The 18683-nt window shown below is 51.7% G+C and overlaps 1 protein-coding gene across 2 annotated transcripts in view; it reads left to right on the forward strand.

Annotated features, from left to right (window-relative positions):
• Positions 1-18683, forward strand: part of PITPNM3 (PITPNM family member 3) — a 117647-nt gene that overhangs the window by 91415 nt on the left and 7549 nt on the right. Inside the window, exons 8-18 of one of the 2 annotated variants that reach the window (XM_060204196.1) lie at positions 89-211; positions 658-842; positions 3079-3251; positions 4641-4811; positions 6281-6475; positions 6940-7088; positions 9086-9202; positions 12688-12804; positions 13147-13295; positions 13557-13706; positions 16727-16910. In XM_060204196.1, the coding sequence (XP_060060179.1) occupies positions 89-211; positions 658-842; positions 3079-3251; positions 4641-4811; positions 6281-6475; positions 6940-7088; positions 9086-9202; positions 12688-12804; positions 13147-13295; positions 13557-13706; positions 16727-16910 (1713 nt within the window). The remainder of the gene's footprint in view (positions 1-88; positions 212-657; positions 843-3078; positions 3252-4640; positions 4812-6280; positions 6476-6939; positions 7089-9085; positions 9203-12687; positions 12805-13146; positions 13296-13556; positions 13707-16726; positions 16911-18683) is intronic. The other variant, XM_060204197.1, reaches the window with a different exon arrangement.

Genomic DNA, 18683 nt, shown 5'->3' on the forward strand with positions numbered 1-18683 from the left:
GGGCCAATAAGTGACGGATGCTCCAGCTGGGTTTGGGGCCCAGGGGCTGCAGTGGACAACCCTGAAATCTTGGCTGTGCTCTATGCAGGTGTGTCTCATTGGGGACTGTGTGGGGGGCCTCCTGGCCTTCGATGCCATCTGCTACAGCGCTGGTCCCTCAGGTGACAGCCCTGGCAGCAGCAGCAGGAAGGGGAGCATCAGCAGCACCCAGGTAGGGGCCCGAGGGTGCGGGCGAGAAGCAGGTCTGCCTGGGTCTCTGCTTGAGTCTCCCAGACTCTCCTGGGGGAGGTTATGTTAGTTTTTCACTTTCATACCTAGTCACAGCCAAGCTGCCAAGTACTGCTTCCCACTCCTACAAAAGTCATGAGGGGTTATTGACACCAGCGAGGAAAAGCCTATACAGAGAAGGCTAATTTAGCCTCAGTTTCCTGGACAGCCTTCTAGAATCCCATTGGGTTGCTAGTCCCTTTGGGTGCAGAAGACAGCCCGGTGTCTGAAGTCCCACCATTATTGTGTTAGGGCATCCACACTTGTTCTGGAAGAGGCATGGACTTTCCACAGCTGGGACAGAAGGACTCATTGGTGCTTAGGGCATCGGCAGGACCCCAGAGTTCCTGGTGAACATGGGACCCTTTTGTCCTCTGCTTGGCCCCAAAGGACACCTCAGTTCTGGTGGAAGAGGAATGTAGCCTAGCCAGCACCAAGCGTCTCAGCAAAAGCAGCATCAATGTCTCCGGTGTATTAGAGGATGAAGAGCCCAAGAGGCCGTTGTCACGGAAACAGAGCGACTCTTCCACCTATGACTGTGAGGCCATCACCCAGCATCATGCCTTCCTATCAAGGTACCCTCCTCTGCACCCTGCCTTCCTTCCAGTCAGGCATCCAGGGGAGGGAGGGCCTGGACTCAGGCTTATCTGTCCCAAGTCCTTCCATGGGGGGCTGTGGTCAAGCACTAAATTACTGGGACCAGGACCCTCCCCCCACCCCCAGGACTCTGCTCCCATCTCCCTGCTCTGTGATAAGTGTCATGGGTCATTACATCCTTTGGGAAATTCATTCTCTCACCACTTAGGGGAAACCATTGTTAATATTTTAGACTATTCTTTTTCTTCCCCCCAGTATATATTTATACATGCTTTGCATAAAGCTTTACTTAAAACATTCTAATGATTCTCCCTCCATATAATGAAAATATGTGGTAAATATTCTTAATCATGTTTTATTGAGTAAATAAATGGACAACCTTTTACTTAATCCTGGTAATAGATCACGTTGGCCTTTTCCAGTTCTTTGCAGAAGTAGCATTCAAGTGAACATCGCTGCACGAATGTATTGATGTATATATTAGGTGGTTTTGCTTGAATGGATTCCTGGAGGAGGAATTACTGGGCTAAAGTCATCACACATTAAAATCCCTGACTGCTAAAGAAAAGAAAAGAAAAAAAAAAAACAACCCTCTGATAAATTCTTCTTTAGAAAACCAACTCCCTTCAAGCCAGGGTTGCAAGGTGAACTCTCCACACTTCTGATTCATCCTTGAAAACTTCTTTCAGAGAGATACAAATTTGGGAGAATGACAAGAAGTTGGAGGCTTTTGGTCATTGGTCTAACACAGCCGGCATTTCCCTCTGGTGTAGGGACAGATGGCGGCTTCTCTGGCAATTAAGTAGTTGGCATGTGCTTAGGGACAGCGCTGTACATGAAAGATGTATTGTTTAACACCCGCGCCGCTGTCCTCGCTGTGAGATGCTCGCACTGTGAGGGACAGGAGGGAGGCTGAAGGCTGGAGCTGCCACTACGTGGATTCTCATTCACCAGTGTCTGGGAAGAGATGTGTCCTCACTGTTTCAATCACTCCTACAATCCCCTTTCTCCTCCAACTCCAATCTTTTCCTTGCACTGGCATCCAGTTAATTGGTTCATATATCAGACCCTCTGACTGTCAGGTCTTAAACTCTAAGCTGTCTACGAATGGCTGTCGGATGGACAGGGAGGGCTCTGGTCTTTCTACCCACCCTTTGAGGCCCACCCTGGATCTGGGGCTCAACATCAAGTTGAACATTCTGGAGCAGAGGGTGCTTGGAGTAGAGATAGGTGGTGTTTTGTGAGTCTCCTGTTGTTGTTTTTTTTTTCCTTTCTTTTCCTTTCCTCCTTCCTTCCCTCCTTCCTTCTTTCCTTCCTTTCTTTCATTCTTTTTTTTTTTGCCTTTAGGGTTATTGCTGAGGCTTGGTCCCTGTACTACAAATCCACTGCTTCTTGAGGCCATCCCTCCCCCATTTTATTGGATAGGACAGAGAGAAATTGAAAGGGGAGGGGAAGACAGAGAGGGAGAGATAAAAATAGACACCTGCAAAACTACTTCACCACTTGTGAGACAACCCCCCCTGCATGTGGGGAGCAGGGACTCGAACCTGTATCCTTGCCTGAGTTCTTATGCTTTGCACTATGTGCGTTTAACCAGGTGCACCACCACCCACACAACCCTCTCTGTTTGTATTTTTCTTTGAACTCTGCCTTGTCTGGAGGCAGGAGGGGCGGGAAGAATAAACTGCCTGCACCTGCGTCTGCAGGCTGCCTGGAACATGAGTTACAGCCAAAGCCCTAATCTTTGCAGCACCGGCACTACCCAGCTGGGCTGTGTGCTGGCAGGGCCAGGCTGCCCTGGTAGGCAGTGCAGGAATTTTTTCAGAGTGGAGGATGCATGAGGGTTCTGGGGGTTCTCAGACTGTTTTCATGAACAAGGTTATCCTGGATCATAGGTTCAAGTCCTGATGGTGCTGCTTTCTGCTTCAAGAACAGAATTAAGTAGCTGTGCTGATGGGCCCCTAAGGTCTGAAATATTTGCCATCTGACCCTTTGTAGAGAAAGCTGGGCAGCCTTGGCCAGGCCTCGAGGATCAGTGCTAGGGTGACTGCTGACTCGTGTGGATAACTTCCAGCATGTGGACTCGGTTCTGGGTCCTCCCTGGAGCCAGAGACCCAGACTCGCCACACTCTGGCTCCCAGCTGCCCTGCTGTGTGAATGCTAGCCTGTCCTCTGGGCCCTAACCTGCCCTCCTTGTCCTTCTCCCTCTGGCAGCATCCACTCGAGTGTGTTGAAGGATGAGGCTGAGTCCCCTACAGCCGGGGGACCGCAGCTCCCGGAGGTCAGCCTGGGTCGTCTGGACTTCGATGTGTCTGACTTCTTCCTCTTCGGCTCACCCCTGGGGCTGGTCCTGGCCATGCGCAGGACAGTGCTGCCCGGGTTGGATGGTGGGTGCGGTCTGGGCTGGGGCCCAAGATGCCGTGTGTCACTAGGTCACTGTGCCAGAGCCCCAAATCGGGGAGGGTGGGGGTGAGTGGCAAGAGTAGGGAGAGTCATGGGATGAGGTTAGGAGCGAGAAGAGGAATCAGGAGGAGAGAAGGGGAGTGGGTCAGTTTCCCCAGGGAGGTACCCTTGAATGTCTGTGACCCTGTCACTTGCTCCTGTCTAAAGTATCCTTCCAGTTGCCCAGCTGTGTTGCCATATAGAATGAAAAGTCATGGGGCCCAGGCGGTGGTGCACCTGGTAAATGACACCTGGTTAAGCGCATACACTACAGTGTGCAAGGATCCAGGTTTGGTTTAAGTCCCTGGTCCCCACCTGCAGGGGAAAAGCTTCATGAGTAGTGAAGCAGGGCTGCAGGTGTCTCTCTGTCTTTTTCTCTCTCTACGTCCCACTCCCCTTTCAGTTCCTCTCTGTCTCTATCCAATCATAAATAAATAAATAGCTATTGAAAATAGAATGAAAAGTCATCAAGCATGGCCATTCTCTGCCCACCCCCCTCTCCTGCAGTGCTCAGGCACCCACCATGGTCAGGGAGTCTTTCTGACCCTGCCCACACCCAGGCCTGCCTCAGTGTCTTTGCTCAGGCTGCACCTGCTGCCTTGGTGCCTGCCCCAGGAGTTTAATGCTCACTGAGATGGCATGCAATGATTCTGAGACCTGAGGCAACAAATCAGAGCTTCTCAGTGTCTTGTGTGCTAAAGCGTACTGACAACCTACAAAACGGAACAGACGAGAAGGAGGGAGCTTTTGGATGAATTGAGGAGAGGAGGCAGAACCCCATGGCTGTCTTTAGGAAACTTAGGGCTACCTGGACGCGAGATGTCCAGTTCCCTGACAAACAGGGAGCGAGCCGGGAGCTCAGGATGGATCGGAGCCCTTGGTGGAGACACCTACTGGGCTGTGTGAGAAATGCTCACACATTGACTGGCTTTGACTGAACTGTTTATGGGGAGGCCTTAAATGAGTGTTGGGGAGAGGAGGAGGCGGGGCAGAGGTAGGGGCATCTATCCTCATTCACAGACCCTGAGTAGGTTTCCTGGGTCAGACAGCAATTCTGTGAAAGCTGAAAGGAGTTTGACCAGGGGACATAGTGAAAGAAGAGCCTGCTGGGAGGAAGGGCTGGCTTGAACAGGGACTGAGGGGGCAGCAATCCTCCTTGCTGAGTTGCTGGGCTTCTATGGTCGCTGCAGTGCTGGTGCTGGGCAGCTAAGGAATGTTTCTCAGTGGGGCAGGTTGGCAAGAACTTGACTGCCAAGCTGAAGAACTGAAGGGTGTCTTGTAGGACCAAAGCAGTACCAACAAGGAGCTTCCCTGTGTATCCTGCCCCCTGCCAGGCCTCCAGGTCCGCCCTGCCTGCAGCCAGGTCTACAGCTTCTTTCACTGCGCAGACCCCTCTGCCTCCAGGCTTGAGCCGCTGCTGGAGCCCAAGTTCCACCTGGTGCCGCCCGTCAGCGTACCTCGCTATCAGAGGTTCCCCCTTGGCGATGGACAGTCCCTCCTGCTTGGTAGGCTGTGGGGCTGTGAGAGGGGTGTGTGGAGCCAGAGTCTGGGTCCCAGCTTGGTGGCATTCTAGAGCCACCCTTTCAAGTCCAGCCTTCCCACGCTGTGTCGGCAAGGGGCTTACTAGGCCCAGCGGGCAGGGCGTTTCTGCTCTTGCTGGAGAGGAAGACAGAAAGGCAGCTGACTCACCTGCCTTCAGAGCGACTCGCCCATGCAAGTCCCTCGCTAGAGGAGACATGTTGGGCTTCTTCCCCCTGTTAAGCTCCCAAGTAATCCCCCAACTCGGATGGTATAGCAGGACCAGGGAATCCAAGCTGAGTGCCAATCCTGATACCCAGCCTGGATTCCGGAGGTACAGGGCAGGAATGTCTCCTCCTTGTGGGCTTCGTGGAAGAGGGAGCTTTTGACCAAGACATTTGGACCAGTGGAGAAGAGCCAGAGTGTGGAGGTTGGGGGTATTTTCTTGACAGAGGGAACAGCAGCAGCAAGGAAGGTTTTGGGGAAGGGCCAGCAGTCTCCAGGGAGTGGACTGGAGTGATGTCGAGGGAGCACCTGTCATGGGGAATTGGGGGCTTAGAAATCAGAGCCTTGAATGCACACTCCAGTGGACGCTTGGCCTGCACCTGTTCAGAGGTCTGGATTACATTTTGGGGTTTGCTGTGACTCATCTGGGATTATAAAACAGCTCTCCCATTTCTATGGAGACTTTCATAAATATATATATTATTGGATAGAGACAGCCAGAAATTGAGAGGGGAGTGGGAGATAGAGGGGGAGAGACAGAGAGACACCTATAACCCTGCTTTGCCACTCGTGCTTTCCGCCAGCAGGTGGGGACCAGGGGCTTGAACCTGCATCCTTGGCGCACTATACTGTGTACACTTAACCAGGTGTGCCACCGCCTGGCCCCCTTTCCATGGAAACTTAATTCCCAAAGTTCTTCCTCATCAGGAACTTCAGTAGCTAGAAGAGGCTCAGAAGCCCCCTTTCCATGTCCTAAAGCATGCCCCTCATGGGTCAGGGACACCCCTGCCCTTTAAGGACGCCCTGAGTCCTAAGCCAGAGGCCATTAACTTCCAGCTTACTTAGAATCCTGCATATGCTCAGCAGAGGAGTTTGTTCCCCAGACTTCCAGCTTTGGAGCACCCATGACCCTAGCTGCTGCTTGCAGAGGCTATGCCCTAGCATCTCTGTTGGGATGGGGGTGATGGACGTGCCCCCGGCTCATACTGGCATAACCCCCAACTTAGAGAGGCTGATCCAGTACTGGAACAGGGTGAAGAAGCCCCACCAGAGGTGGGTGAGTGGGAAGGTGAGGTGTGCTGACTGCCTGCCCTTGGGGTGGGGAGGGTGGGCAGTCAGAGTGAGGGTGAAAAGAGGAGGCTCTAGCCCAGCATGGCCCAGGGCCAGCACCAGGGCAACTCTGTTTGAGACACACCACTGACCTTGACTGTGTTGTTCCCCCGCCCCCTAGCGGACGCCCTGCACACCCACAGCTCCCTCTTCCTGGAGGACAACTCCCAGGGCAGCCCCCCTCTGCTGGACGCCCCCACATCGCCCCCTCCAGCCCCCAGGTCCCAGCGCCTGGCACGGAGGATGAGCCAGGGTAGCTCCCACAGCGACAGCTCTGAGTCATCAGACAGCCTGGCACCCATGAGTGCCTCCTGCAGTGAGTGAGGTTCTTCTGGGGCCCCACCAGGGGCAGTGGGGGGGACCTTATATGGGGGGCTGTTTTCCATGGCCAGGCCCACAGGGTAGGGGAGAAGGGAGGGAAGGCAGTTCAGACTGAACTGAACTGGGCCAGAGTCCTGATTCCAACACTCAGCAACCCTGCACCTCTGCCGACCTCGGGTGAGACTGGCTGTCTCCCTGGGCCCAGCACCCATCCCTGGGGGCCTGTTGCTGCTCCAGCCCTATAGAAGAGTGGGTGGGTGGGTGGGGTGCTGGGGAGTGGGAAGGGGGTGGGTGGAGCAAGAGCACATTTCTCTGACAGCATTCTGTGCTAGGTACCCTGGTCTCAAGCATGTGCCCCGAGTAGCATGCCCTCCCCCTGCTTCCCCGTCCCCACTGGGACTGTGTAGGCAGCACCCCAGGGAAGACCACTTTATCCTTACATCCCTCTTGGACCTGCAGTCACCGCCAAGTGGTGGGGCACCAAACGCATCGACTACGCCCTGTACTGCCCCGATGTCCTCACAGCCTTCCCCACCGTGGCCCTGCCCCACCTCTTCCACGCCAGCTACTGGGAGTCCACAGATGTGGTGGCCTTCATTCTGAGACAGGTACTGCCACATTCACCCCACCCTAAGCCTCCCTGTCAGGTCCTCCGGGGAGCCCCACTCTTTGCCTGCTGGAGGATGCAGGCCACATCAGGCATCGGGAAGATGTCATCCAAGGTGGTAGAGCATGGTGGGACAGTGGGGTTCACAGAGGATACTGTTTTCCTGGTTAATAGTAGCATATGTCTTAGACAATCCATAGGCGTTCTCTAGACAAATATATAGAGCAACTACATGGGAGAATATGCTTCTCCTGGGAGACTGGAGCCATAAAAGGTGAGTCCCCTGGGAGTCCCCCTGTCCTCCAGGCAGAGCAGAGAGGCCAAGGACAAAGAGGGATACAGTGGGTGGGCGTGGTCATGTTGTGGGCGTGGTCGTGATACAGGCATGGTCATATTATGGACGGGGTCATGTTGCCTGTAGCCTCAGGCCTAGAAAGTCATGAATCTGTGAGCAAGGGAGAGAGAACACCAGCTTCTCTTTTCCGAGTTTGAGGTCCATTATGAGGCAAGCAGGGGAGTCCAGCGCTGAGCTGTTGGTGAGGGCTTGGGTGATGGTGTTTGGATTGAAGAGGTGGTCACAGGCCTTGCTGCTGTCTGGGTTGAGAGCGAGGAGGTGGCTAATGTATCCTGTTTCCCATCTGAGTGCCTATAGTGCTGCCATTCTCTAGGGCTGCGAAGAGCAGGACTGGGGTGGGGGAAACCGAGTCATAGTTCTGGACCTGGGAAGTGGGAGATACCTGTTGCATGTTGGCAAAATCAGTAGAGTCTGTTGCCTATGGAAGACGTCAAGGTTAGAGAGAGATCTGGAAGTAGCTTTGTCCAAGGTTTTGTGGCAGTGTGAAGCAGTGGATCCTTAGGGACAGAAGCCTGGTTGGAGTGGCTGGAAGGGAGAAGGCAGGGAAGCAGTAGGACTACTGGTAGTCAGGCGGTAGCGCAGTGGGTTAAGCGCAGGTGGTGCAAAGTACAAGGACTGCATTAAGGATCCCGGTTTGAGACCCCGGCTCCCCACCTGCAGGGGAGTCGCTTCACAGACGGTGAAGCAGGTCTGCAGGTGTCTATCTTTCTCTCCCCTTCTCTGTCTTCCCCTCCTCTCTCCATTTCTTCCCCTTTTCTCTCTGTCCTAGCCAACAATGATGGCATCAACAACAACAACAATAATAACTACAACAATAAAACAACAAGGGCAACAAAAGGGAATAAATAAAATAAATATTAAAAAAAATAAAAAAGGGACTGAATGGTGGTGCATCTGTTGAAGTGCTCAAGGACCTGGGTTCAAGCCCCTGGTCCCCATCTGCAAGGTTTCACAAGTGGGGAGGCAGTGCTGCAGGTACCTCTCTTTCTATCCCTTTCTGTGTCCCCTTCTCTCTAAATTTCTCTCTGTCTCTAGCCAATATATTAATAAACAAAATGTTTTTTTTAAAGCTGAAAAAGAAGTGGGACCAGCACATAATAAGGCTCTGTGGAATATTGCTGTCAGGGAGAACAGAGAAATGTAATGGCAGTGGGGCTCCACAGGTGTCCAGGGGAGGGCATTTGAAGAATGGATGCTGTTCTAGCATATTTTTGGACACTAACAAATATGATTAAGTGGAGAGGGACTGACTGGTGATGTAGGACTGAAAGGGGGAGAGAGGGGCCATGTTGGAACCCTGGTCTTGGGTTCGTGGGAAGTGCTGTGTTCAGGGCTCCACCTGGTCCCAGGTAAGGGTCACTTGCCTTGATAGATGAGGGGCAGAGAATGGGGACAGGTGCAGGTCACTGCTAGGTTTGGACAAGGAGGTATATGGGTTTCGGCTCTCAGGTCAGAGCACCAGGGAGATAGATGTGCCGGCTGTCAGAATAGGTGGGCAGGGAGGTGATTTCCAGGACTGCTGGTCTATTGAGGGTTCCAAGCTGGGAGCTAGGGGTGGCCCAGGGAGGGTTCAGTTGACCTCAGACCCAGGAAAGAGGGAGTCAGAGATGTTCTGAGCCAGCACCTGCTCTGCTGGTTCTCAGGTGATGCGCTTTGAAAGCGTGAATGTCAAGGAGAGTGCTGGCTTGGATCCTGCGGCACTGAGCCCCACCAATGCCCGGGAGAAGTGGCTTCGCAAGAGGACCCAGGTCAAGCTGCGGGTACGTGTGTGCTGAGGTGACCCACCATGGGAGCTGTAGACTTAGGGATAGGGGAAGAGTGGGGGCAGGGAGAGACTTTGAACTAAATCTCACTTGTGCTGGCGGGTCCCTGGTGCTGCTGTGGGAATGGGGTGTCTTGTGTGAGGTGGATGGAGAAGCCAAATTTGCAGTGTTTAGGGCCCTGCGGATGGTGAGGAGATGGCAGGGAGAGCGCAGCTGCTACAGGGCAGGCTTCTGTGGACGTGGACAACGAGCCAGAAACAATTCTGCTCATAGCTACAGGGCTCACCATCTGGGTCACTGTTGAACACGGTCTGGTGTTGTATTTGCCATGATGTGGGGGAGACACTGGTTAAGAAGGAGATGGAGGGGGCCAGGTGATGGCGCACCTGGTTAAATGTACACATTACAGTGAGCAAGGATCTGGGTTCAAGTCCCTGGTCTCCACCTGCAGGGGGAAAGCTTCAGGAGTGGTGAAGCAGGTCAGCAGGTTTCTCTCTCTCTCTCTCTTTCTCTCTCTCTTCTGCACTATTCCCCCTCCCCTCACAATTTCTCTCTGTCTCTATTCAAAAACCAAAAAAGATTAAAAAAAAAAAAAAAGGAGATGGAGATGGAGAGGAGGACTGTCAGGGTAAGCCATTCAGGGCTTTCTAGAAGAGTCGCCTCTGGAGGGTATGGGAGTTCACATAAGAGTTTCCATACACAGGTCCATTTATTTACTCAGCAGATGATGGTCTGGGCTCATGCATCCCAGGCCCTCTGGTAGGGAGTGTAGTTCAGGGCTTTGCAGACAAGGCCCCTGCAGTGATGGGTACTTGTAGCCTGGTGGGGTTTCAGACATGGGCCCCAGGAAACCATCCTAAGAGGCAGGAGGTGATTGGCATCCTGTGAATCAACTCTTTTTAGGTAAACTTATTTATTGAGATCTAATTGCATATATTACAAGTTAGCCACTTAGAGTGTACAATTCAGTGGATCTTAGTGAATTCACAGGTGTGTGCAACTCTGACTGTACAATTTTAGAGCCTTTTTATCACCTCAACAAGCAAATCTTAGGCTGGCAAAAAAGCTCACTTGCTTTGCCATGTGTACAACCCAGGTTCAAGCCTGGCCCCATTGCTTTGAAGGAAGCTTCAATGTTGTGGTCTCTCTCACTCTTTGTCTCTATAGAATAAAAACAAACAAACTAACAACAACAACAAGACCCTTTCTCCTTTAGCTAGACTTTCCCCAATCTACCTCTACCAGTCTAAGCACTTAGTAATCTCCCTCCTCCTTCTCCTTCTTCTCCTCCTCCTCCTTTCCCTCCTCCTCTTCCTCCTCTTTCTTCTCTTCCTCCTCCCTCTTCCTCCCTCCCTCTTTACCACCACCACCATGGTTATTGCTGAGGCTTGATGCCTACGTGACAAGTCCATCACTCCTGGTGGCCATTTTTTCTCCCTCCCTTCCTTCCTTCCTTCCTTCCTTCCTTCCTTCCTTCCTTCCTTCCTTCTAGAAATTGAAAGGGGTGAAGGAGACAGGGCAAGAGAAAGAGACACCTGTAGACCTGTTCATCACTGGTGACGCTTCCTCTCTGCAGGTGGGGAGCAGGGACTCAAACCCTGGTCCTTGAGCCTGTAATATGTGTGCTCAACCAGGGGCGTGACCTCCTGGATCCAGTAATCTATTTTCTGTACATTCACCTGTCTCAAGCCTCTCATATATATACAATCGTACAGGTAGTAGTAGCCTTTTGGATCTGGCTTCATTTCTGTTTAAAGAACATTTATTAGTTTTATTATTGAAAGAGAGAACTGTGTTCTGGGCCCCCTCATAAAATAAATACATACATGTTATAAAATTTAAATATGTTAAAATATTTTATTAATTTATTTGGATAGAGACAGAGAGAAACCGAGAGGGAGTGGGGAGACAGAGATGGAAAGAGACAGAGAGACACCGGCATTACTGCTTCACCACTTGTGAAGCTTTCCCCCTGCAGGTGGGGACCCAGGGGCATGAATCTGGGTCCCTTTACATGGTAACATGAGTGTTCCACCAGGTGCCTGGCCCCTAGATATTTTTTAAGTGGCTTTTCTCTATATATTCTTTTTTAAATTAAATTTCATTTCCCCTCTCATATTAATTCAATAGTGATTTGTGAGACTATAAGTTAATAGGAGTTTATATTAATACCATTCCCACTACCAAAGGTCTATGTTCCCCCCTCCCCCTCCGTGAAGCTGAACATCTATCTATTTACTACATAAATATTTTTAAAAATATTTATTATTTATTTTCTTCTGTTGTTCTTGTTGTTTTTTATTGTTGTAGTTATTGTTATAGTTATTATTGTTGTTGCTATTAATGTCATTGTTGGATAGGACAGAGAGAAATGGAGAGAGGAGGGGAAGATAGAGGGGGAGAGAAAGAGAGACACCTGCAGACCTGCTTCACCTTCTGTGAAGTGACTCCCCTGCAGGTGGGGAGCCAGGGTCTCGAACCGGGATCCCTAACGCGGTCCTTGCACTTTGCACCACCTGCGCTTAACCCGCTGTGCTACCGCCAGACTCCCTACATAAATATTTTTTTAATGAAGTTATTAGAGCCCAAGTGAGAGGTACTGTGGATGTGGGGATCCCAGGTGGGCAAGTCTATATAAAAGAAGAGACATCAGATTGATGACTCAGGCCTTGCAGCTGGGCTGGGAGAGATGGGCAGTTGGGACCGATGCAGGCCTTGGAAATGCAGAATTAATTAGTATGGGAAGGTGGGGTGTTTGCTGATGACATGGTACGGTGTTCAGCATTGATCCAATGGCTGTGAGCTGGTGCTGGGTACAGGGGACTATTGCACCCTTCACTCTACACATGTGTGCTTCAGTCTTGCTAAGGAAAGGCAGATGGTAAGTGGCCGTGGGCTGTGAGGTGGGAGGTGGAAGAAGGAGCCAGAGGTGACCCAGCATGGTCAGACTAGAACAGCAGGAGGAGGGTGGGCTGTACGCTCTGGCTGTTACCTCTGGGCTATGTGGGAGAGTTTGGGGCAGAGAGGGAACATCTGCAGGAACCCTGTGACTCCTCAGAGATGGTTAAGGGGCTCAGGGTCTGTCATCATAGCTTCATGGAGACAGGCCTCTGAAGCTCTAGTGGCAGTTACTTGAAAGCTGTGATTCCGCAGGCCACCCCCCAACCCCATCCCTCCAGCATAGTCTTGTGAAAAAGAAAAAAACCAGGGCCGGCTGGTGGTGCAGTTAGTTAAGTGCACGCCTTCCCATGCACAAGGACCTGGGTCTGAGTCCCTGCTTCCCAGCAGCCTGAGAAATGCATCACCAGTGGTGAAACAGTGCTGCAGGTGTCTCTCCCTCTTTACTCCTCCCCCTCAATTTCTCTCTGTTCTATCAAGTAACATAAATAAAGTTTAAAAAAAAAATGAAAGAAAAGAAGAAGATAAAAAAAATCCAAGGCTCAACCCACTCCCAGAGGTTGAGCTGGTTTCTTTGCTTCCAGAACGTCACTGCCAACCACCGGGCCAATGATGTGATCGCCGCCGAAGAAGGCCCCCAGGTTCTGGTGGGGCGCTTCATGTACGGACCCCTGGACATGGTGGCTCTGACTGGAGAGAAGGTACAGAGGCTGGCCAATGCCCTCCACGTGTCTTGTGGTCATCACCCTGCATGCTGCAGTGGAGGGGGGGACGGTTTCCCTGAAGCGTTGGGGAGTGGGGGCATGGGACAGGGCAAGACTCACCCTTCTTGGGCAGGTCAGGGAGGGAGACAAGGAGGAAGTGTGTGAGGTGTAGGGAGAAGCCAGTGCACCACAGAGGAGGAAGGAAAACTCCTCAGGCTCTTGAGCCTGTTGCTGTCTTGGCTGAGAGTTGTCTTGCTGACCTTCTGCGCTCAGTCTTCAGGCCCTCTCCCCCAATCCCTGCCAGCCCTCAGTGAGCCCCCAGCCCCCTCCTGCCTGCAGGTGGACATCCTGGTGATGGCTGAGCCGTCCTCGGGCCGCTGGGTGCACCTGGATACAGAAATTACCAACAGCAGCGGGAGAATCACCTACAGTGTGCCGCGGCCCCGGCGCCTGGGGGTGGGTGTCTACCCCGTGAAGATGGTCGTCAGGTGAGATGCGAGGGGCAGAGCACCTCAGGGTGACCTCGTCTGTGTCCGTGGCCCTTCCAGCTAGACCTGTCTGAAAGACAGGGCCTCGGGTTGCTCTGGTTGGGGATCTCATCCCCATCTGCACCTCGAAGGGATGCCACCCACATCTCTCTGATCCTGACCCTGGACTGAGTCGCCCACATCCTACCTGCAGGCTGACCTCTAACCTCAAAGTCCACCCGCCCCCGAGTCCACAGCTGACCCCAGGTATGTACCTTTCAGAGGTGACCAGACGTGTGCCATGAGCTACCTCACTGTCCTGCCCCGGGGCATGGAGTGCGTCGTGTTCAGCATAGACGGGTCCTTCGCAGCCAGCGTGTCTATCATGGGAAGCGACCCCAAGGTCCGGCCAGGGGCAGTGGATGTTGTTCGGTGAGTGCTGGCTTCCCTCGAGGATTCTGTCTACCTGGCCAGCAAGGCGGGAGTCAGCAGCCCTAGGGGAGGTGGGCTGTGTTTTCCTCTGGAGAGCCACTAGCCTGTGGACTGGGAGCCAGGCAGACTTGGCTTCATCTCTGGGACTGATTACTGAGAGTCCTGGAGCAGCCCCTTTTTCACCTCAGCTCCTCTCCTTACCTCTCTGCCTCCACTGGTCCCAGCGCTCTGTGGGCGCTCTGTGCTGTGAACCAGGCCTGCTCTCTTGCTCTCTCACATTCTCCTGGTAGCCACTGGTTAATCAGCACAAATGGCTTCAAACCTAGCAGCTTTAGATCATCATCTGTTATTGCTGTCATGGGTCTGTAGAGTGCCTGGACTCTGCTGGGAGTTTCTTACTCAAGATGTCTCCAGCAACTGCTATCAGAGGGTGGTCCAGACAGGGGCCATCTAAAGGCTCTGCTGGTTCAGATGTGGGAGATGACATTGGAACTCTTGCAATAATCTAGGTGCTTTTCCCTCTCCCTTTGCCTGTGGTTGCTCCATGTAGCTCCCTGGTGGCCTCAGACCAGTCCAGATTTATATGCGGAGACTGGCTTCCTGCATGGCCCACCGGCTTCCTCCACATCCTCTGATTATCAGCCAGTCACAGAATCAGCCCAGATACAAGGGGGAGGGGACCACATCAGGTGTGACTACTGGGGCATGTGGCCTGCTAACAGGATGATGGGAGGACGACCTTACAGCTAATTGGAGAAAGCAGAAGAGACTTTCTAGGAGTGGAATTTGAGGTATCCTCTGAAGGGCAGAAGCACATATACACATACACATATGCATACACATATGCATAGACACACACACATACACATATACACACACATACATATACATATACACACACATACATATACATATACATGTGTTATCTTACAAGACCAGTTCTTGCCATTGTACAAGGGTTAGAAAATGCAGGAAGGCCAGAAAGGAGATGATTCAGCAGGAGGACCAGGGTGACCAGGACGGGTAAGAATAGGGCATGTGTGGGAAACAGGTGGGACAAGGTCAAAGCAGTTGGACTTGGGAGGCCAGATTGGGACAGGCAGGAAGTGTCATTGGAAACAATCTCCCAGTGTCATTGTACTGATAAGAGGGGTCCAAAGGAATTTTTCCAATAAAGAAGGGAAAGCAATGCCACTTTAGTTCCTGCCTTTCTCTTTCCACCTTGCTTCCCCTCACCCTCCACCCCCCCTCCAGGGTTATCACTGGGGCTCAGTGCCAGCACTATGAATCCACTGCTCCTGGTGGCCATTTTATTGGATGGGACAGAGAGAAATTGAGATGGGAGAGGGGATAGAGAGAGAAAGAGAGACACCTACAGACCTGCTTCACCGTGTGTGAGGTGTCCCTGCTACAAGGTGGGGATTGAGGGCTCAAACCTGGGATCCTTGCATGGGGCCTTGTGTTTAGTACTATATGCACTTAAGTGGGTGCACCACACCCTGTCCTGTCTTGAGGCAGACTGTGGACCAAATTTTTGGAGAGAGAGAGAGGGAGAGAGTAAGAAAGCAACTCTGCAGCACATGCCCTGCCAGGCATGCTTAAGGTGAAGTAATCTCATCTTAGGTGTGATTGACTCCATTCTACCTATGGGGAGACTGAAGTCCCGCAACAGGGGGCAGGTTGAATGAAGTTAGGTGATCCAGGTTCAAATAGAGACTCTGTGTGTGGGGGAGAGGGGTTGGGAAAGAGAAGGGGGCCACCCAGGCACTTTCATAGTGATCCCAGTCAGAGAGGAATCTGAGCTGAGGAGGAAAAGCGGGGCCAGAGTAAGGAGCCAGCTTGATCAGACAGGCTCTCTTGGAGTCGGTAAGCTAGCTCACCTGGGGGAGTGCTAGGGTTCGAGCCCAGATTCACCTGTGAGTACTATGGCACTGGAACAAGGTCCCCTGCTCTGGTGTCTCTCCTCCTCTGTCTCTTCTTCTATCTGAAAATGCTGTCCTGGAGCTGTGTAGTCCAAGTGGGAAAGAAGAAAAAGTATTTTCCTGATTGGAAGACCAGGAAGGTGGGGAGAGAGAATGACAGGGTGTTGTTTTCGCTGGGCTGGCTTCACGGGCGGGTAACAGACAACCCGGGACTCATGGCTGGGTTGTAGGCAGTATCTCTTTATTCATGCAGGACGCAGCACAATCTAAGCCGAGCTAAGCTAAATTCAAGGTACTGTAAAACTCACAATGCTGTCTTTATATATACTTGCCAAGTAGGGTGGAAACAGGATGTGACATAGAGAGGGTGGAGAGAAAAGTGACTGGTGAAAATCAGAGTGTGACAAGGAGAGGGGGTGGAGCTGGCGAGAATTCTATCACTGAACCACTAATGCCCTGGAGGGAGGGTGGTGCTTGTTAACAGCGGTTATGTAAATAGAATGAAGTGGTTATGTAAATAGAATCGTGTTAAGCAGGGGGAATTTAAACCAAATGAAACAGAAGGGGTCTCATGCATACCAACAACAGGGAGTGGTTGAAGGTGGCTTCCCAAACTTGAGTGATGATGGCAGCATCACAGACAGGGGACATGAGCAGAGGGCAGAGGCAAGGAGACCAGTCTGTCTGTGGGCACACAGCAACCCTGGGTCAGCAGGGAGTCACAGGACAAAACTGGGAGTGTGGATTTGGGAGTCCTCCCCCATCTCTCCATCTTCCCTAGTGCTCCTCAAAACAGCCTATCTGGCACTGGTGAAATAGCTCACTTGGCTAGCGGACTGCTTTGCCATGTGTATGATGCAGGTTGGAACCTGGCCTCCACCACATTGAAGGAAGCTTAATGCTGTGATCTCTCTCTCTCTCTCTCTCTCTCTCTCTGTCTCTCTCTCCCCTGCTTATTTGTCTATTTGAAAAGAAAATAAAAAGGAATGCAAAAGCCCCTCTGACTCTCCGGGTTGTCAGCAGGTGGGGTGGGCAGCTGGGCAGTGGGTGTCCTGCTCAGGGCAGGGCCGGACTGGAGCCAGCAATGCTTCCTCGCAGGCACTGGCAGGACCTGGGCTACATGATCCTGTACATCACGGGGCGCCCGGACATGCAGAAGCAGCGGGTGGTGTCATGGCTCTCCCAGCACAACTTCCCACAGGGCATGATCTTCTTCTCGGACGGGCTGGTGCACGACCCGCTAAGGCAGAAGGCCATCTTCCTCCGTAATCTCATGCAGGAGGTGAGTGTCAGACCCAGAGGAACAGTGAGCCCCCTTGTCCCCCCACCCCATGTCCCTGCTCCCGTTCCCTCCATCTTGGCTGGGACCTCACCCACTTATCCTGCAGCCTCTAAGGGTACTGGGCCTCACTGCTTGCAACAGGGGAGCACATTCCTCTCTTCACTGACCACCCAGGATCTCAGGGTCAGACTTCTGTTCTTTATCTCTTGACCCTGAAGCCTGAATTCTGGTTGTCTACATCTTGTTCTTCATTCAGCAGATACTTCAGTGCCTACTGTGTTCTCTGCCTTGCCCTTGGGATCTGCACAGACACAGAACACAGGGAGGCCAGATTTTGCCCCAGAGCTGAGCTCTTCACAGCTTGCCTGTAGGACAGTTCCCCTACCCACTTCCCCTTCCCTCCTCATAGCCCTTTAGAAATGAAGATTCTGGGAGTCAGGTGGTAGCGCAGCGGGTTAAGCGCAGGTGGCACAAAGCACAAGGACTGCCGTAAGGAACTCAGTTTGAGCCCCCGGCTCCCCACCTGCAGGGGAGTCGCTTCACAGGTGAAGCAGGTCTGCAGGTGTCTATCTTTCTCTCCCCCTCTCTGTCTTCCCCTCCTCTCTCCATTTCTCTCTGTCCTATCCAATAACAACGACATGAATAACAACAATAACTACAGCAACAATAAAAAACAAACAAGGGCAACAAAAGGGAAAATAAAAAAATATATAAAAATTTAAAAAAGAAACAAACAAAAGAAATGAAGATTCTGAGTCTAAGTGGTGGTACACTCAGGAGAAGCAGAATGGTACAGTGCTCTAGTACCCAAGTTTAAGACTCTGGTCCCCACCTGTAGGGGCTTTGAGAGTGGTGAAGCAGATCTGCAGGTGTCTGTCTCTCTGTCTCTCCCTCCCTCTCTCCCTCCCCCTCCCCTCTCAATTTCTGGCTATCTTTATCTAATAAATAAATAAAGATAATTTTAAAAATATTTGAAAAAAAAAAAAGAATCTGGTTCCCACTTGCAAGGGAAAGGTTTCACAAATGGTGACGCAGTGCTGCAGTTGTCTCTCTTTCCTTTTTTCCACCTCTATGTCCTCCTCCCCTCTTGATCTTTCTATCTCTATCCAATATATAAAATCTTTAAAAAAAATTCTCAGGGGGCTGGGTGATGGTGTACCTGGTAGAGCACACATGTTACAATGCACAAGGACCCAGGTTTGAACCCTCAGTCCCCACCTGCAGGGGAAAAGCTTTGCAAATGGTGAAGCAGGGCTGCAGGTGTCTCTCTGTCTCTCTCCCTCTTGATATCTGACTATCTCTACTCAATAAATAAATAAATATAATAAAAATTAAAAAAAATTCTCAGGGCAGGCAAGAGAGCACACCTGCTGGGCACATTGCCACATGGGGAATCCAGATTTGAGATCACGCAGGGCTGCTGTGGCACTGAGGAAGCTTTAGTGCTGGGGTATCTCTTTCTCTCTGTTTTTCTCTCTGAAAAAAAGATCAGCTTAGAGCAGTGAAGCCCTAGTGATGACCACAAAATAGGAGATTCTTTGCTTTTATGAGATTTTGATCACACGCACACACATACTCGCACAAACACACTTACATGTGTGTGTTTGTGTGGGCCAAGTGGTGACTCACCTGGTAGAACACACATATTACCATGTACAAGGACCAGGGTTCAAGTCCTTGATCCACACCTGCATGGAGGAAGCTTCATAAGTGGTGGAGCTGTGTTGTAGGTATCTCTCTCTTCATGTCTCTCTTCCTGTCTATCTCTCAATA

Source organism: Erinaceus europaeus, chromosome 12, assembly GCF_950295315.1.
Source record: "Erinaceus europaeus chromosome 12, mEriEur2.1, whole genome shotgun sequence".
In the NCBI taxonomy this organism is placed as follows: domain Eukaryota; kingdom Metazoa; phylum Chordata; class Mammalia; order Eulipotyphla; family Erinaceidae; genus Erinaceus; species Erinaceus europaeus.